Genomic DNA, 18,360 nt, shown 5'->3' on the forward strand with positions numbered 1-18,360 from the left:
GACAGTCAGCTGAGAACTTTTAACAGATGCACTGTAAACCAAATTTGGATAAAAGGTGTTGCTAGATGATATATTCTGTGACAACATAGATATCCAGGGTTTTGGTAATGTATATTCTACCTGAGCTGGATTTCTAGGGAAGAGCTTGGAGGATTTCAGGGGGCCAGAAACCTTGAAGGCACTGGTCAGCTTGCAATTTAGAAGGGGATGTTTTGACAGGTTTGATTTGGATTTGCAAAAATATTAACGTTTCTCGTGCATTTTTTCTGCAGCTTCTGAGACATTTAAATGCTCTTCTGCTCCAGACAGCATTATATAGTAATAGATAATTGCATGATAGTAAATAGCCTGGTTTTGAAATCTGGTTACTTTGCTTTTTAAGCCTTTCTGATAATAAACATTCATTCTTGTTTGCGTTGCTTGTAAGGTCGGTGGTTTTGTATCCCATGACACCCTGGCTTCAAATCTGCAATAACATGAGTGTTTTTCTACCTTTTTTTGACCTTATTTCTAGACCCACGTTGTGTACTGTATCCCAAGTCATGTCTAAGAGCACATCAATCACCAGTGTACGTGTTGTGTAACAGTAAGTGGACACCCTTAACAGCACAGGATTGGATATGCTTTCTCATTTTTCCATTGCATATTTGTTTTCAGTCCATTCAGCCTGTGCACCCTACCCTGAGTCCTTGTGACTTGGTATTTCCACCAGCCTGACGGTTGGCTTGCCATATTAGAGACCTGATTTTTGTCCTGAAATATTTTCCCTCAAATGAGATTGAAGTCTGAGATAAGCTGGAAAATATTACAGCCAGCAGAAATTCAAGGAGTCAGCCAAACTATGCCTCAAATTAACATTTTTTTTTTTCCCCACTTTTTTACACTTGTCTGTTACATTGTTGGGGAGCTTCACTCTTCTGAAGTATTACCCACAATGTGTGTGTCTCAACTGAACCCTTCCCTTTTGGTGTTTTTTGGTTTTTTTTTTCCTAACAACCTGCTGATAGCTCAAGAGGAAATTACTATAGCTTTTCCTAATAGTTCATGGCAAGCTACTTGTATCTTTGACTGGATCTTCCATTAGTGGCCACTCCCTGAACTGGGAGACTGGATGCTGTCAACCATTCCCGCTTATCTAGAAATCCAGAAAGTTAGGGTGGTTTGTTGCTCTTCAGCTCCTTGCTGAATTACCAGCTTTGAAATGTTCGTAATAGTAGGGGAACCTGCAGTTCAAATAACCCGTAGGAAAATGAGTGTGAGTAGCTGTGTGAGGACTTACTATCTGTACTTTCAAGCAACTTTTTGTAAAGGTTAGTACCTTGATGTTTGATTCGTTGCTGATGGGATTATTCTTTTCAAACAATCGATCAAATTTGAATGTACATGAGTTACCCAACAACCACCTTGAAAACCTGCATCCTCCATTTATGGCCTCTTTCCACTTTCTAAGCACAGTATTTGTTCATTTGACATTTGTGTAAATGTGAAATACAGTTATTACTTTTCAGTTGTTTATTATTAAGAGTGATGCTTGCAATTGTAGCTGTGGTACACATTTAAAGATGTCTTGGTGTGCCGTACATGAAATACAGTGTCCAGGTAACAGTTGGTTTGGGGGACTTGATTTTTCCATTAAATAAATGTACGGAATAAATAAGTTTGCAAATACCAATTTGGACGGGGGCACAAGAGTTTTCTGCATTGCTGTCACAAAACTTTCTAGTCTTTTGCTTTATCTTTTTGAAAAACTGAATTCAGGCCTGCCTGTTCATAGTTGACATTTCACACCCAGTCCAGAAAACTACTTTTTGATCCCTCTATGGAAAGAAATAGGCTAAGCAAAAGCAGTCCTTGAGCTGTGATGCTTTCAGAAGGTGCTGCTTCACCCCTTGAGAATACTGATGCTTGGAAATGAAGAGGAGATTATCCTCCTGCCTCTTTGATCATCTTGGCCTTTTGAGCAGGAGGTGATCCACATGTGGGAATGCAGAGGGAATCAACAAGCTCCTGTTTGGATCCCTCTGAATTTCTGCTGGGTGATAGCTTATTTGCGTGTATTGTAGAGACTGAAGTTACAAATCGTGCTCCATTAAGTTTCACTCTTGAGAGCAAAGAGACTCAAATAGTTTATACTGTGATCTAAACACAGGGGTTTGTTTTTTTAGAACTTGGGGAATTCTAAGTCAAAAGTTGGGAGTACTGTGTTTTCATTCATGTGACATGCAGGTCACACAGTTTAAAAATAAAAAAGACCCATGACCAGGTCAGCCACAGTCCATGCTTGTATATGTGTGTTAGTAATCCCAGGGAAATCATCCTTTGTAGCCCCCAACTCATTTCCCTGAGGATGGATCTGCAACTGGTGATTCTAGGAATCACTTCAAAATGCTGGGATTTTTTTAAAGGGCTGCAGGCCATGCTTACTAGAAAAAATATTTCATACTGAGCTGAAGCCTGGCAAAAATTTTCATTTTTCCTCTACTTGTCACACTTGAGGGAGGAAAGTCCCTTAAAATAGGCCAAAAAATAAGTGCTGGGCTATATAGTTCATCTGTTCTATTTGGCCATTAGTATTTTTTCCCATCCTGAAATTTCATGAGAAGCTTCATTCATCTCATTTATTTTGGTTTTGGTGTGTAGTGTGTTTTGATTTTTCTGTTTTATCTCAGAAGAAAACATCTGGCACTGTTACTACTCATTTGCTTTTACTGGTGCTGAAGACGGGACTAGTTCACTCTCGTTTTTCAGAATGACTGTTCCGTGTCAAAGGAAAAGTTGCAGAAGCAGATTGACTGCCTTTAGCTGTCAGAAGTGCTGCATTTCGAAGGTGGCCCACTAGATGAATGTTTTTTAGAGCATCTCTCATGGAAATGCTGCCAAGCAACATGTCTAGTCCTCCTGCTAGCAGACTAAACAGAAAGTCTCTTGGTCACTTGTACCATAGGTGTGTGTGCACCTGATGTGACACTGCACCCCACCTGCAGCAGCAGTGGATTTAATTTATTAATTTATCAGTTTATTATCTGGGGGGGGGAGGCCTTGTAGATACAGGGGTGTAGCCTCTTAAATCGCCAGTCCTTGTGAACCATCGTATTGTGTACCCCTTGGCTCTTCTTACACTGCCACTGGTTTCTGAACGGAAACTACTTGACACAGCTTGGAGGCTTAACAAAAAGTACTCTGTGCAGACTAGCTGGATTTTGGTTTGCCTGGGAAAATAACTGAGGTAAAGAGAATCCCTCCAATAGATTAGGAGCCCCCACTGCTGAGTAATGAAAGCACTGTATTTTGGGGCAAGAATATGGAGTAAATGAGACAGTATTGGTGTGACGTACGGAGCATCCATCCCTGCAATGGAGAATGCAGTGCAAAGTGCTGAAACTGGTGAAAGTCATCTTGAAAACAGTGCCAGGAATGATGTTAGGTCTCCATTCAAGAGGAGAATACTCAGGCTGGGGAAGTGCCTGTTAAAAGTGGAGATTTATGGTAAGTGCCTGCCTTCTCATCCGAGCAAACAAAAACATCCAGAATAGGTAGAAATTGGGAGTATTTGGCTATTTCTCTTTAAGGAAGACAAGAGAGCAGCCTGGAGCTTGATCTTTGGGTGGAATGGGCAAGAATGGGTCCAGCCCTGGTGGGCTGGAGGTGAGGCTTTGCTTCTGAGGTTTTTAAAGGGGGTGCTGAGAAGAGGGAGTGAATGAGCAAGTAGACTGTCTGTTTTGTGGTGGACATAGTGGTGCACCTCTCCTTAGGAGAGACTGACGCAGGCAGATGGGCAGCAGGTAAGAAAGACTATGGAAGTATAATGGCAGTAAGGGGTGAGCCTTGATGAGGGTTAAACTAAGCTTAATCCATTTGGTACCCGTGACAGTGCATGCATTTGGAGGAAAAGTTTTGTAAAGCTTACGTTTATTTTGTAGAAGGTGTGGAGACTGCTGGTTTGATGGCTGTTTTCTTCTTCAGGGACTCCTTCATTTCTATCAATTGCATGGGGTTTAGTTTGGGAGAGGTGTGGTTCGGATCCCCAATGTATGTGTTTTCTCCCTAACATAAATTTATTGGTTTGATTCTTTAGGCGATAGAAGCTGGATCAATGTATCAGCTCCTGCTTTTACCTAAAGTCAGTGACTGACTAGTTACCTCAGTGCCTTTAGGCACAGTGCAATGTTTGCTTCTCATTAACGCTTTCTGTTAATTTAAAAAGCCTTTTTATTCTTTCAGATATGTTTTAATGGAGCAGGCTGCAGGTCTGGCTTATACCTTTACTATTTCTGCTACATCCATAGCACTCAAGTTTGCATATGTGTTTTAGCATCTTTGTTGAATGCAAGTCTTGATTCTCAGTTATGTTAGTCATAAGCTGTAAGTCATTTATCGTTCTTTTCTTTTTAATATTGAGTTTGTTAGATACATGGACGTAGATGTTTTGTTTTGTTAATTTTCACACCACATCTTTTCTGTACTTTAGGTTGACTCCTCACTGCACTGTGAAAACCATTAGGAAAAGGTCCTTGGGGTTAAAACCTGGGGCTCCACAGTGTTAGCTGCACTTGGGGCTAGAAATTAATTTTAATGGCGACTGATCTGTCTGAAGCTGAACCCGTGCATCATAAGGTGCGTCCACGCTTAATGGGAGCTCAGCTGATTCGCACAGACAAGTTAAGTGAGGTAGAGGCTGACCCATTCTCCAAGCTTGCCCTTGGATCAGTCCTGCTGAAGGTTACTTAGTACTCTTTCTCCCCTGCTTGTAGGAAACTCGGTTGGGAGCCTAATAAATCCTGTAGGCACTCTCCTTCCCCTGCCCTCCTTTCCCTGAGATGTTGTATTTGTCAAAATCCTCAAATGCTCATCTCATTTAATTTGGAATTGAAAAGTTACTTCTTTTATAAGTGTAAAATGTGAAACTCTCCTCTGCTAGTATGTTTCAAAGAAGCTGGTTTGAGGATTACTGTCTTAAAATTCTGAAAAATCCGAATGTAACCAGAATATTTCTCCATATGCTACTTTGATTTACTTTAATCCCATTTTAAAAACTACCTGATTCTTTCCAGTATCTGTAATGATTTTCAAATGCTTTTTATAGAAAGTTGAAGACGACACAATGCCAATCCGCCGCTCGATGAATTCTTCTTCCCGGGAAACTCCTCCCAAAAGCAAACCTGCCGAAGGTGAAGAGGTCAAAGCAGGTACAGTAATAGTTTTATAATGGATTGTTGATGTATATCCAAACATAGCATCTGTTCTGAAACTCCTGAAAAACCCTACTGCCAAGGTTAAAATATTGCTAATGCTTAGTTCCTTTTCACAGGCTTTTCTTGGATTATTGGGAAATTTATTTTGCAGCCACTCTTTTCAGTCTGAACCCATTTGTTTTGTCCTTCATACACCGTGGCAAAGTCCTGACTCTCCAGACATGAAAAACGAAGCTAAATATAATCCCTTTTAAGCTTGCACGTTCTTTAAAGGTAGAAATTGTGATGTTTCAGTAGTGTCAAGAAGATGGCTTGAGATCAAAAGGTGGAGTTAATGAATGGGAAAACAAAGTATCTAATGTTTTTCTTTCTTTTCCTGAAGGAAAGGATTTTAACACAGTGTCGTAAAATCCTGTCCAATATTCATGTGTCTGGTCTTAGCAGCTTCACCTCAGTTTCTCATAATCTGTCATTTCAGTATTACATCCAGTTAGTTTCACTGACTTTGTCATCTTTGGTGTCACAAATAAATAAAATATGTACAAAACTAACTACTAATGCACAGCACATTTTAAATACATGATGCCTCATTGGGAAAACTATGCACAGAAATGTAGCAGGAGTGTTTAAGCTCCTTCTCAGCAATAGAGAACCTGTCTACTGCATGGAGCAGTGATGGTGGGCAGCTCTTTATCAAGAAAGTGGGTAGTAGCAGTTTATATAAATCTTATCAAATAGGCAGTCCAGTCTCTAAGGCTTGTTCTCAGCTAAATATACTGGAGTTAATTTGCTTGGTAAGTTGATTTCTGACCGGGTTTGATCCTGCTGGTAGACAAGTGCTTCTGCTAATGCGTGTTCAAGCTAAAGCTTTGCCAAGTGTAGAAAAATGTGAGGGCAACAGTTAAAATCCTTCAAGGTGCTGCAGTGTATGGTGCAGGAACAGCACTATTTGAAAACAAGTTGGTCATAAACAAAGCTACTTGTATGTTTTTATCTAAATTTCTTGTAGAGGTGTATGGTTTTGCACGTGAGTTGAAACTACATAAACCTCAACCTACTGGAAAATCTTCGTGAGTGGTACCGATTTCCTCCCCCCTTCCCCACCCAGGCCGCTCTGATGAGGAAGGATTGTAACAGTAACTTCTGGAGTTAAAAGGAGAAGACTGGGGGAATTGGTTCATTGTGAAAATGCTACAGTGTTTGAAGTTATTCTGGCATTTGATGGCTGATTGCACTTACTGAAGCTCTCTTCGGTGGTTTTGTTCGCGTCAGTTACGTTCAAATCACCCATTTAAATTAGAGGAAAGAAATTGTGTGGTGGGAAATAACTTTTGGGGGTGTTCTTAAGGTTTTGGGTTTTTTCTCTGCCCTCTTGAAGAATAGAGGCTAGTTTTAGGCAGTAACTTGATGCGTTTTCACATCTTTTAGATGCAGAAGTCACCTCTGAGGAATCTGCCTCTGCTGGAGAACAAGAGAATGAAACCGTGCCTGCTGCATCCAGTGAAGCCGAACAGCCAAAGGAACCTGAGAACAAAGGGAAAGGGGAAACAAAGTCCTCAGAAGAAACCAAAAAGGAGTAAGGCTTGCTTAGTACTGAATTCAGGGATTTGGGTAGGATTCTGAAGAAAGTCAGGTTCCAGAGAGGAAGGATGGTAGGAGGGGTGGGGAAAACGGGATGGGTCCCTTAAATAGGTGTTCAGATTTCTCAGGAAGAAGATACCAATGAAGTGTAGCTGCTGTTCTAGAACATGTGTGAGACTGAATATCAAGACACTTTTTTTCTAATAGGAACATGAAGGTGTTCTTTAAATTATTTTCAGTGTCAGATATTTTGTTTTGTTCTGCTTGTTGGCTTGTTTTAGTATCTCTTGTCTTACTATTGCTTGGTATTTTTCCTAAGCGAGAAGGATCAGTCTAAGGAAAAGGAGAAGAAGGTGAAAAAGACCATTCCTGCATGGGCTACTCTTTCCGCTAGCCAGCTAGCTAGAGCACAGAAGCAAACTCAGATGGCTGCCACCTCGCGTCCCAAAATGGATGCTATTTTAATTGAGGCCATCGGGGTAAGCAGGAGACAAATGTTTCTTTTGTTCATCTGTTGCAATAATTTATGCACCTGAAATCCACAATTTCAGCTTGCTGATGGTACAGATGATAGTGCTGTCTGTTAGCAGGAATATGACTGTGTAAGACGTGTGTGCTTCTGCCTGGAAGCCCATGGAGCTGAAATGTGAGTCCATGGTGATGATGAGGGGCCCTGTAGCTTATTTCTTTGTTTAGAATTTGTTTCCTTAATGACATTATTAGAAACAGCCAGGATGACATAACCTGGTTGATAGCTGTCATCATTTAGTTTGGTGTGCCTTCTAGCCATATTTAAGTCTATTTACCTTGATTAACCCACGTATCAGATGCGTGCTTTTTTCAGCGTTAACTTACTCTGATTTGGGACAGGTGGGGATACTGTAAACTATCATTCCAAAGTGGTGTTGGTCTTGGTTTACTGCATCCCTCTTAGCTGTAAGAAGAGATCTGTGCTGTTGTAGCTGCACTGCTGCTCTTCCCTTGAAGCTCGGTTCACAGCCTTCACAGGAGGCCTGGATTCCACCAGCCTTAATTGCAAGATGGCTTTCCCAGCGGCTATATCTTCAAAATATGAACTTCAGCTTAGGTTTTTCCACTCATTTACTAATGTCAATCTTCCATCTTCTTAAAAAAAAAAAAAAAAAAAAAAAAAAACACCAAAAGACACACAAACCTGGCAACTTGTTCTGACTTAATGGTTGCTCCCTCTGACATTAGTAGAACGACTTAACAGTTGTGTGGCATTTGTTTGCCAAAAGGTGACTGCATTTTGTAGTAGCATGTAACGTTTAAGCCATTACATTTAAGTGCTTCAGAATAGGGGACTAGTTGGTATGTGCTTGCTGTACTGCTTTTGTGTTGTCTGCTCTTCAGCAACTCAGAAAGGGTAAGTTTTTTGTTACTCATATTTTATACTTTTGAGTCATTGCGTGGGGAAAAGGCCAGCCCTGGTATCCTGTGCTGATGTGCTGGCCTGTATGCATCAGTTCAATCTCTGTTCTTTCAGTCCTACGGCAAGATAATTTTGGTGCAGGTGGTTTTGACTAACATTTTGCTTCTGTTTCAGGCGTGCTTTCAAAAGAGTGGCGCGTCAGTCGTTGCAATACGCAAATACATCATCCACAAGTACCCTTCCCTGGAGCTCGAGAGGAGAGGCTATCTTCTAAAGCAAGCATTGAAAAGGGAGCTGGAGAGAGGAATTATTAGACAGGTAAGAGCTGCTTTGTGGAGGTGGTATTACGTTCCTTAAACTCCCATTAACAGGTCTCAGGGGTGAGCATGTTCTCCCTCGTGGAGGTTAATCAACCTCTGCCTCCACTTTGTGTTAGACACTGACAGAATTTCAGCGTTGTTCTGTCAATCAGATACTTTGCATGGTTGTCTTTGTGCAATTTCTGACCATTTCTTGAGTCTGTGTCATACAGCGTTGCAGCAGCCGAGTCCAGCAATGTCACTTCTGCAGCAGTATGTTTCTTTAGTTTATGCACATGATATCCGTTAGGATCGCCTGGTCAGGACAGCAGAGTATGTTATTAATGTCTGGCTGCAGTTTCTGATCTTACTGCATTTTCAGTGGGTTCAAGTCAGGCCTCTGCCATAACAGCCCATCACCAGGGTGGCGGCGCATTCAAAAACTACATAATGATGTCAGTTAGTCCCTTTAGGTTGTTATTATTCTGAATTAACTTTGTTAAAGACTTAAATGGACTTTCTTCCAAACTAGGTGAAAGGAAAAGGAGCTTCTGGGAGCTTTGTGGTGGTGTCTAATGCAGGAAAAACTGTTCCAAAGGCCAGAGACAGAAAGGTGAGATGGATCATTTTAAACAATACTCTGAAAAATCTTGCACTGAAACACAAGTATCTTACAAAATGCAGCCTAACCCCAGCCCAAACAGTGTTCTCCTCCTTGCTGTGCTTTTTCTCCCCAAGTACAGTAATTAAAACACCCATTCCACTAAAATCAGAATCAGAAAGCTAGTATGAGAAATTAAAATCAAGTAGAATAATCAAAATCTTAGTTTTAAAATGTTTACATTAAACTCCTAGGCTTTGGTTCAGAGGCAGAAAACTGAATAACCATGAAGCTCCTCTTCTGTCTTTACCTGGTAGAGAGAGATGCCTCTCAGGTATTGTAAGAGAGCTTTATGCTACTGCTGTTTCTGTTATATCTGTTGCATGGATAAATCGAAGACTTCAGTCTTCAGGACTGTCAGATGAATATTTTTCCATCAGCTGTGAGGGCAGAGGGAGGAAGAAGAAAATGTCCTAAGGCTCCTGGAAGAAAGCTGCTAATGTTGGGTGCATATTGTTCTGAGGCAGTGCAATGTGATGGGGTGGGGGGGATGCTGAGCTTAGGCCTCACAATTAGTTGTGGTTCCTGCATCCCTGTTCTCCACTCTCTGCTGTACTGGGTGTATGAAACATGTTTCTAACACAGCGGATACAAAATGCTCAGCTGCAATTTGCCGATACCCTTGCAGCTTAACCAGGTGAACCCCAAAGAGCATTGTAACGCCTTGGTGCTACTGGGGAGACCAAAAGCTCTAAAACTGAGGGAATCGGTGACACACTTGGTACTAGGGTGTGGAAGGCGGCTAATTGCAGTGTAACCTCTTTTTAAACGGAGTTCACTGCCTCCATGAGAAGTTCGAGCAAGACACCTGGTAACTGCTAACGCATCACTTTTCTTGTCTACAGCATATAAGTATTTTTGTTCCTAGTTACTTTCTCAGTGTTGCAGCAAAACGAATAGCTTGCTTTTGGTTTCGGTGAATGCAGCTAGAAGTCAAGCAGCTGTCTGGGTGAGCAGCACCCTCACCCATTTGACGGTTTGCAGAGCTGCTGTTCAGCGTGAGAATCACTGAACTTCAGTACATTTCCCCACTGCCTTTTCGGTATAAAGAACAGACTGTTTTTTCCTGATTGTTTCCTCCTCATAGTAACCAAGGGAGGGAGGAGAATTCAGAAGGGAGTGATGGTTTCGGTCAAGACTTCATTTTTTCATCTGAAAAGAATGCATTTCTGTTTAGCTGTTGCTTTTGGGGAAGATTTGACCTGTGTAAGCCGGTCTTGCCTTTAATGGTTTTTCAAGTTTAATGTCTGTGTGTATCATTTTCACCTGTCTCCTTGAAGGGTAGCAGAGGCAAATGTCTATAGAAAGAGGAAGGAAATGATTAAAAATACAGCTGTGAAATAGTCAGCAATTTGTATTTCTGAAGCTTTCGTAAGGCTCTATGAAAAGTCCAGCCAAATGTGCTCGATTTTCCTTAAGCTGCTAAATTTTTTAAATTGTTCATTTAAAGAGCTGCCTTACAGAATTTGGTTTTCTAGATCTGTGGCCAGTGTCAGGGGCGTGTCTCCCTACCTGTGTGTTGCTGTTTCAGAAAACCCAGGTTTAGGCCCCACTGATGCATAAAAATGTGTGTATTTCAGAAAAGCACTTCCATGTTGACTGCAGAGCAACAAGTCAAGCTGGAAGATATCCTGCCACTGGCTTTTACCCGCCTTTGTGAACCAAAGGAAGCTTCTTACAGCCTGATCAAGAAATACGTGTCTCAGTATTACCCCAAACTCAAACTAGATATGAGGTAGGTGCAGGAGTACCCTTTTGCAAGCAACACTGCAGAGGAGCAGTGAAACGCAGCCACCTTCTGTCTTTGCCTCGCTTCATAGTGATTCAGTTCAGTATTTCAGCAGACAGGTGGTGCTCTGCATTGTAGAGCCTGCAGGAAATCGTGAGGAAAAGCTGTGCCTTTTTCTGCGTCCCTCCACACCCAATCTTTGTTCCTGCTGTTGACATCAGCATTGCTTTACGCACCAAAATCAGATCCTTTTAGTTGCGTGGATGTGAAGACCTCTCCCTGGGATCTTGTCCCACTTGGTTCTTGATGCTTTAGTGGCCCATGCTTGCAGTAATCTTTTAAGTTTGCCCATACAGAGTGGATTGAGGCTTGGAGAGGAATCACATTTAGGAAAACCCAGTGCATCACTTCTTACAGGGGCTTGTACTCAGTCCCTTGTTTGTCTGCGGGCTGACTGACTCATTGCCCCCCAGGTCCAAATGTGCTTTTCAAAATTAGTAAATCCTTCCAAGTGAAGCTTGTATGTTTCTGGATACGCAGTGACACCAAGAAAATGTTGCGGTTCAATTTCTGCTCGTGTGATCAGCCCTTGCTGACAGATCTCCATTTAAAATGTCTCTATATAGGCAGATACCACTTATAAGTACTGTTCTGCTCACACTATATAAAGTGTTGTTTCCCTGTGTGTGTTTTAAACTGTCAATGTGTGTCAGTAAAGCTTTGTCCTTCTGTATTTCAGACCCCAGCTGTTGAAGAATGCCCTGCAGAGAGCTGTAGAGAAGGGCCAGTTAGAGCAGATCACAGGGAAGGGAGCATCTGGGACATTCCAGGTCAGAGCCAGAGTTCATCTTGTTTTGTTGGCTGTGCTGACCACAAGCCTTGGGTATAAGTTAACACGCCCTTTCCCCGCCCAGTTCCATTGGGTACACCTTTCTTTAGCAGCCTGTCATATTCAGGAGCTGTCAATCTATGAAGTAGTAGGACTCTTGTTCTCCTCTTGGTCTGCATTTCTGGAGCAGACCCCCCCGCCTTCCTTGCTTAGCATGCTCCACACCCTGCTTCAGCTCTGACTCACTAGCACAGTAGGGGAGATGGTGGGGTAAGCTTCCCTTTCCGTCACTAATTGTAAGTGCAGTAGGTACCCCAGATGCCTGCAATGTCTGTATCTATGCCATAAAAGTCTCTTGGGTACATTTGGTCTGTGGGATGGAGGAAGATCTGATTTATTTCCTTCCCTGAGTGCTAGGCCTTAGGTTGCCACATCCTTGCAGTGTATTTGGGGGACTAGGACAATGTGTTACTGATAAAAAGCCCTCCAGGCCAGCTGACTGAATAGGCCTGTCCTCCCAATTAAAGCTGGGAAAGCAGCGTTCCCTGTGCAGTGTTTTAATATAAAACATATCTGTGCTAATGCAGGAGCGCCGACCCACCTGGTGCAGAGGAGCTTGTCCTGACCTGGTTTGGGAGAATTTTGTCTTGATGCTTTTCTCTTCCTCCTTGGAAAATAGCTGAAGAAATCAGGGGAGAAGCCCCTGCTGGGTGGGACTCTGATGGAAGACGCCATCCTGTCTGCTATTGCGGCCATGAACGAACCGAAGACCTGCTCCACCACAGCGCTGAAGAAGTATATCCTGGAAAACCACCCAGGGACCAACTCCAACTTCCAGGGTAAAGTACCAATTTTTGTAATGCTTCTCTTCTACATGCTGAAAGACAGTCCTGCAGCTGCAGCTGCGTAGCACCTCTGAACTATTCTGTTGAGCTTGCTGGGCAACTGACAGCTGCTCAGCTCTTTGTGCTGCAGAGATGCTCAGTGGTTTTAATTCCCATCAGTTCCTTTCAAACCTGACAAAGGCTCATTTCCGAGACATAATGCCTGTTTCTCTTGTCTGCAGCACATTCTCAGAAATGGGGAATAGTATTCAAGTACTTTATTGTTCTTAAATCACCAAGTTGATTTCATCTGTCTCTCTATTTTGAAAGGCTACAGCCTGGCATAAGTGCAGTTTCTAGCTGCTTTTTATTTAGGGAAGTTGCACTGTCCAACTTTTTTAAAAAAAAAAAACAACACAAGCACCCATCTTAGTGATTTATTTGAGGTCCTTCTTTGGTTCTGGTTTTTGAAAGGTCAACCAAGTGAGGAGACAGTAACAAATCCTGTTGTATTTGGAAAGAGATCTGGAGTGTCTTTGTTCCCAGGAATGACACGTGTCTGTTTTGACTTTTGCATTAGCAGAAGCAATACTAGCAGAGACTTAAAAGCAGATCTTCTGATGGCTTATTTGCATTATTTGATCTGAGCCCTGATGCAGTTGTTTAACCGATGCTGGAGGTCATTTGAAGCAGGATGAGCTCGCAATAGTCTCTGCTAGAACCAAAGCTAAAAGCAGATCAGTTTGTTACTGTGGTGTCACAGTGCTGGTGCCATTCCTCAGGACACAGGGCCGGAGAGGAGATTGCTGATCCTGCACTCTTCACCTGGAGCTGGAGCACGGCGTCAGCATGGCTGTTTGATGCAGGGCTTACCAACATGCAGAGGAGCACAGGTTTCTTCGCAGCAGCATGAGCTAAAGAAGTTGCCTGAGGCCTTCTGGCAATTAGAGGCTGATGTCAAGTGTGGCTTCTCTTAATCCTGGGGCAGGGAGAAGCGTTTTCAGGCTTACTGAGCCTTTGCACAATTTATTTTCAGGACCATGGGCAACTTTCCTGGTCCTTAGAGGGCTCTGTTTAGCCAGCCTCCAGTGCTTGTCGGTCTTATGAGTTGGATAAGGAAATTTCAGCTTGCAATCTGTTGTTTTCTTTCTCTTTCCGTTACATGAAAGGAATTTTGATGATCTCTGCTCTGCTTTAAGAGCAACCAGAGGAAGATCTGGTGAGATGTAAAAGCAGGCAGGTACACACTGCAGAACCAGTGCTCTGCACTCCTCCCTGTTTTACACCTCACACTTAAAACTGGACTTCACTGGAGTCAAATCCTTTACGTGCTGCTATTGATCTTTGGTACCTGGAGTAAAAACCAACCTTATGTTTTTGTGTTGCTCCTGTTTATAGGAGTGTGGGGTTTTTAAAGAGTTCTTGAACTGTAAGAATCCTGATGATGCAACAGTAGTAATTTAATGGATACAATCATCTCAATTAGCTGTGCAAGCTCTTCCGGTGCCATTCAAAGGAAAAAAAAATTCAGCGGAGGTAGGCTGTAAGCTGGTGAAGGTATGACGTTGTCCCAAATGATTCTCTTTCTGTGAAATGTCAGTTCTTGATAAAAGCCCATTTCAGGAGTGTTGAATAACTGTTGGAGCAAATACCTTTGCATTAATCGTACAGAACAGATTCAGATGACAGTTCTGCCAGCTTTTTCTTTGTATGTTTCCATTTCTTAAGTGAACCTCTTTGGAGCGTGCTTGAGGGCAGGTCTTGCTTTTCCCTTGGCTTGGAGGGAGCTAAATGTGTAAATAGTCCCTTGAATTCAAGCTGAAAATGGTTTTGAGTTGACTAGACAGCTTCAGCCCTTTGCCAGAGACAAAGGGTCCCCTGTACTTGCGCAGTTTTGGTTACCGTTCTTACACAGTGCACCATGGAACAGAAGACTGGACTGGAAAGTGCATTTGTCATATTTCTAGACCAAATATTTTCCCTAAACAAAAAAATACCCACACACACCCCACCCCCTCAAATGGGCAAAGATGTACCACATGTGAAATTTAGAACACAAGGAGGGCAAAAATAGGGTAAAAACTTCTTTTAAAAAACATTTTGGAGGACAGGCTGAAGAAAGCTGAGACAGGTTAAATTTGGACAGAAGTAGTTACGTGCTGCTGTTGAATGCGTTTATAAAGGAGGATCCCTTGATCGTGACATCAGAAGCATGCACCGTTCTTGACTTCTTCCTTTGGAGAATTTAAAGCCACACATGCTAAATGTTCAGGAACACTTGTATCTTGCTTGAAATTTAACTGCGAGAGGATTTCCCTTTAGAAGTTTTAGTACATCTTATTTAAACACAGTGATCTAGCTGGGTCCCGCATGCAGCAGCTGTCCTTTGCTGGGTGCAGAAGGAAGCAAGCAGTGATGTCTTCACAAGTCTTGGGTCTCCACTGCTGTTCCGTTCCTCTGCAGGCGTCCTGGGCAAAGAAGATTTCACCCTGTCTCTCCCTCTTCTGATTTCAGAGGGCACTTCAGAGCACAGTAAGATTAGACAAGTGGATAAAGATAGCAATGCAAGCTTTCTCTGATATTTTCCCCCCCACCCCCCCCCTTCCCTCACAGTGCATCTGCTGAAGAGAACCCTGCAGAAATGTGAGAAGAATGGCTGGATGGAGCAAATTTCTGGAAAGGGCTTCAGTGGAACTTTTCAGCTTTGCTTCCCTTATTATCCTAGGTAAAGAGCTTGGCTGTAAAATGTTTTTCAAGATCAATGTTGCATAGGTCAGCCAGGGAGCAATACTGAAGTTCATGGGCCAGCCTCCTATTTAGAGGGAAGTTTGTGGAGGGTTTAATAACTGGTGAGCTGCTGCCTTGTCACCCATACTCTAGATAATGATGTTACTTGGGTGTCTGAATGTAAAGCTGGCTTCATTAGCAAGAGAAGCTTTTAAGGACAATAAAAATATCGTGCTCTGTATTCTCAGGTACTCTGTTGTGGCGGTTTTTTGCAGGATGAGGGCTGTCTTAAGTGTTCCCATGCTAAAACAAATTCACATGAGCAGGTAGTGTGGCGGTGGCCTTAATGCAAGGATACTCCTAATGAGGGGGACCCAGCTGTTTGCCTTTTTTAATGCCAATGTAGAGGAAAGGTCAGGGGAGGGAAAATGTCCTAAATTAGCTACCGTGAGACTAAAACAGCCTTTGTTCTCCTGCTGCGAGTATATATTATGCCAGGCCATGTGGAGCCCAGGGGTGGTGACTTAGTATCCCACGAAGAGCCAAATGACAGTATAGTCATTAAATCTTTGCTCCTCACCTTTTATTGCATGCATACAAAGACCTTGGTGGCTTCAGCCTGCATTCAGAGTCGCTGATCTTGTCCCTTTATTGTCTGCCTTTCTGCATTTGCACGGAAGGAGCAATGAAGAAGAGAACCAGAGAAAGGGCAGCTTAGGGCTGGGGCATTCCTGGTGACTCAGAAGCAGTTGCGCTTCCACCGTTGCAGACTAAATAACGTTGGTTTCGGATAGCCGCAAACACCAAAGTCGTGGGAGTATATCTGGGCTAGGGTCGGAGCTGTAGCCTTACAGGAGGGTGGGCAGCAGTGCCTGATGAGAGCCAGGGTTACCCAGGGCTTGCCAACTCTGGAGTTGTGTCCTCAGAAGCAAGTCACGCTCTGACAAGAACCCTCTTGTAGCCCAGATGTGCTCTACCCAGAGAAGCAGCAGGACTCTGAAGAATCTGATGAGGAGGAAGAGGAGGAATCTGAGGACGAAGAATCTGAAGAGGAAGAGTCTGAGGAGGAAGAACCACCACCAAAGAAGAGGTATGGCAGCACGAGAGATGAATGGGCTCTTTCAGATGAAATAAAAGTGACTGTCACAGCTGTAGAGCACACAGGTTTGTCTCTTAGTGTGGTGGTTTACCCACAAGTCTGTTGCTCAGAGGTGTTGGAAGAAGAAGTTTCTAGTTATGCCTTGCTCCAGAGATACTGATCTCCCCAATTCCATAATTCGAAGCTTACCTTTTTTTTTTCTTTTTCCTCCAGATGAGAAGAGAGCCTGTGTTTATTCTCTCTATTGCTTTTAGTTTCCTACTTTAGTCTGATGTTTGATGTGGGACTTCTTATGTTTATAAAGTGTTTCCTTAGGAGAACTTTTCCCTACAGTATTACTATTTGCAATTCTGTAGCAAGATACAAAACCTACCTTACTTAGCATATGGATTTAAGAGCAGTGTTGTTTGTTAAATAATAGAATTCCATTTAGAGAGGAGAGCTAGTGCTTAGGTCTCTTAATTGTTCTGACAACTGACTTTGATTCACTGTCATTATTTTATGTTTATATGCCTATCAAAAGAGTTTGAAACCTCACTGCAGAGCACTGTGGAGCCTGAGAAGTGCTTAGTGTGGCAGGATCCACCAGAGGAGTTCTTGCTCTCTGGGGTTTAGCTAATGAAATGTACTGCTGCATAAAGGAACATCCGTGGTAAAGAACAAGGATGCCAAGATCTGCTTCGTTTATGCAAATTGATGACAGCAGCTCTGCTCTGGGTAGCATTTGTGCCTCCACTGAGATCTTTTGCTGTCTCTCTTCCTGACAGGATGCAGAAGAGACCACCTCCAAAATCACAGAGCAGGGCCCCTCCAATGAAACGAAGAGAATCCAAACCCAAGCCAAGAAAAACTCCTGCAGCCCATGGGGGGAAAGCAAAGCCCCCTCCCAAGGTTAAAACCCCTGCTAAGAAAGCCAAACCAGCAGCCCCAGCCATCAAGAAACCCTCTGGTGGCAGCTCTTCCAAGAAACCAGCAGCCAGGGGAAGGAAGGAAGTGAAATCCTCTGCCAAGGGCAAGTCCACCATGAGGAAATCTCTCCAGGCAAAAAAGTAAATTTTTCCACTGTCAGGGAATCCCATGGTCAAATCCACAATCTTGTTTTATAAGTCAACGTGCATTTGTGTTTTAGTTCTGATGCTTAAATGCTTCTTTTTTTTTTTTTTTTCTTGAGTAATGGGGGAAAAGCTGAAAACTAAATCAAACCAACCCGAGCATTTGTTAGATCTCAGTGCTGTGCCTCGTGCCTGCCCCCCCCCGGAACAAGTCATCTTTAGTTTCTGCAATAATTTTAGGACTTTTGTAGGACATATATAATCTGTACATTTTGTGGTGTTCCTTTTGGGTTTGGGGGGAGGGTTGGCTTTTAAAAATTCTTCAAAGAAGATCTTTTTATCTTTAGACAGCAGGAACAGGATGATTGGGGGAATGTGATTCTTAATGAGAAGGTACAGCGGCAGAAGAGTCCTCCCTAGATCCCCTGCATGACGAGGTCCTTAACGCTTCTGTAAAGAAGCATTGTATATACAGCACTTGCACTGAGTCCTGGAGGTGCTTCTTTCTGCTTGGCTGTTAGAGTGACAGGCTGAGGAGACAGCACCTTTGCTCCTTCAGACCAGCAAAGTTTGTTTGACGGTTAGTCAGATCTTCAGTAAACAGAGGCTGCAGCGTCTACTGATGGTCTGATGCCAGAGGGGCTCCCAAAGGGGCAGTTCTCGGTTAGGCGGGTGATTTGAATTAGTATTTCCACACCACATCTGTTACCTTAAAACCAAAATATATAAAAGTCTTCTTGAATCCAACTTTCAAATGTTTTTAAGAGATGAAGAGCCTGAGTTTTGTCACCTCTTGTTTACCCTTTTTTTAAAGAAAAGTTGGAGAGCTATACAATTGCTAATGTAGAGATGTTGATAAGTGAAGAACATGCAGTTTGCTAAAATAAAATGAAACTGGATTCCAGGCCCACTTTGTGTGTCCTTTCTCTTCCTCGCCACAGCTTTCTCCTCCTGGAAACACAGAGAGGAGGGAA

General features: G+C 42.8%; 1 protein-coding gene across 10 annotated transcripts in view; it reads left to right on the forward strand.

Annotated features, from left to right (window-relative positions):
- HP1BP3 (heterochromatin protein 1 binding protein 3) overlaps positions 1-18,290 on the forward strand; it is a 22,304-nt gene extending 4,014 nt beyond the window's left edge. For 4 of the 10 annotated variants that reach the window (XM_055798969.1, XM_055798968.1, XM_055798967.1 and 1 more), the window contains 12 exons: positions 4,469-4,614; positions 5,084-5,186; positions 6,621-6,768; positions 7,093-7,252; positions 8,341-8,484; positions 8,998-9,078; positions 10,707-10,861; positions 11,595-11,685; positions 12,364-12,523; positions 15,122-15,233; positions 16,197-16,325; positions 17,102-18,290. In XM_055798969.1, the coding sequence (XP_055654944.1) occupies positions 4,573-4,614; positions 5,084-5,186; positions 6,621-6,768; positions 7,093-7,252; positions 8,341-8,484; positions 8,998-9,078; positions 10,707-10,861; positions 11,595-11,685; positions 12,364-12,523; positions 15,122-15,233; positions 16,197-16,325; positions 17,102-17,387 (1,611 nt within the window). In that variant the 5' untranslated portion in view covers positions 4,469-4,572 and the 3' untranslated portion in view covers positions 17,388-18,290. Of the gene's footprint in view, positions 1-514; positions 570-1,674; positions 4,363-4,468; positions 4,615-5,083; positions 5,187-6,620; positions 6,769-7,092; positions 7,253-8,340; positions 8,485-8,997; positions 9,079-10,706; positions 10,862-11,594; positions 11,686-12,363; positions 12,524-15,121; positions 15,234-16,196; positions 16,326-17,101 lie in introns of those variants that run through there. The other 6 variants (XM_055798966.1, XM_055798970.1, XM_027787009.2 and 3 more) reach the window with 5 other exon arrangements.
- The last annotated feature ends 70 nt before the right edge of the window (positions 18,291-18,360 follow it).

The sequence above is a fragment of the Falco peregrinus genome, chromosome 3 (assembly GCF_023634155.1).
Source record: "Falco peregrinus isolate bFalPer1 chromosome 3, bFalPer1.pri, whole genome shotgun sequence".
In the NCBI taxonomy this organism is placed as follows: domain Eukaryota; kingdom Metazoa; phylum Chordata; class Aves; order Falconiformes; family Falconidae; genus Falco; species Falco peregrinus.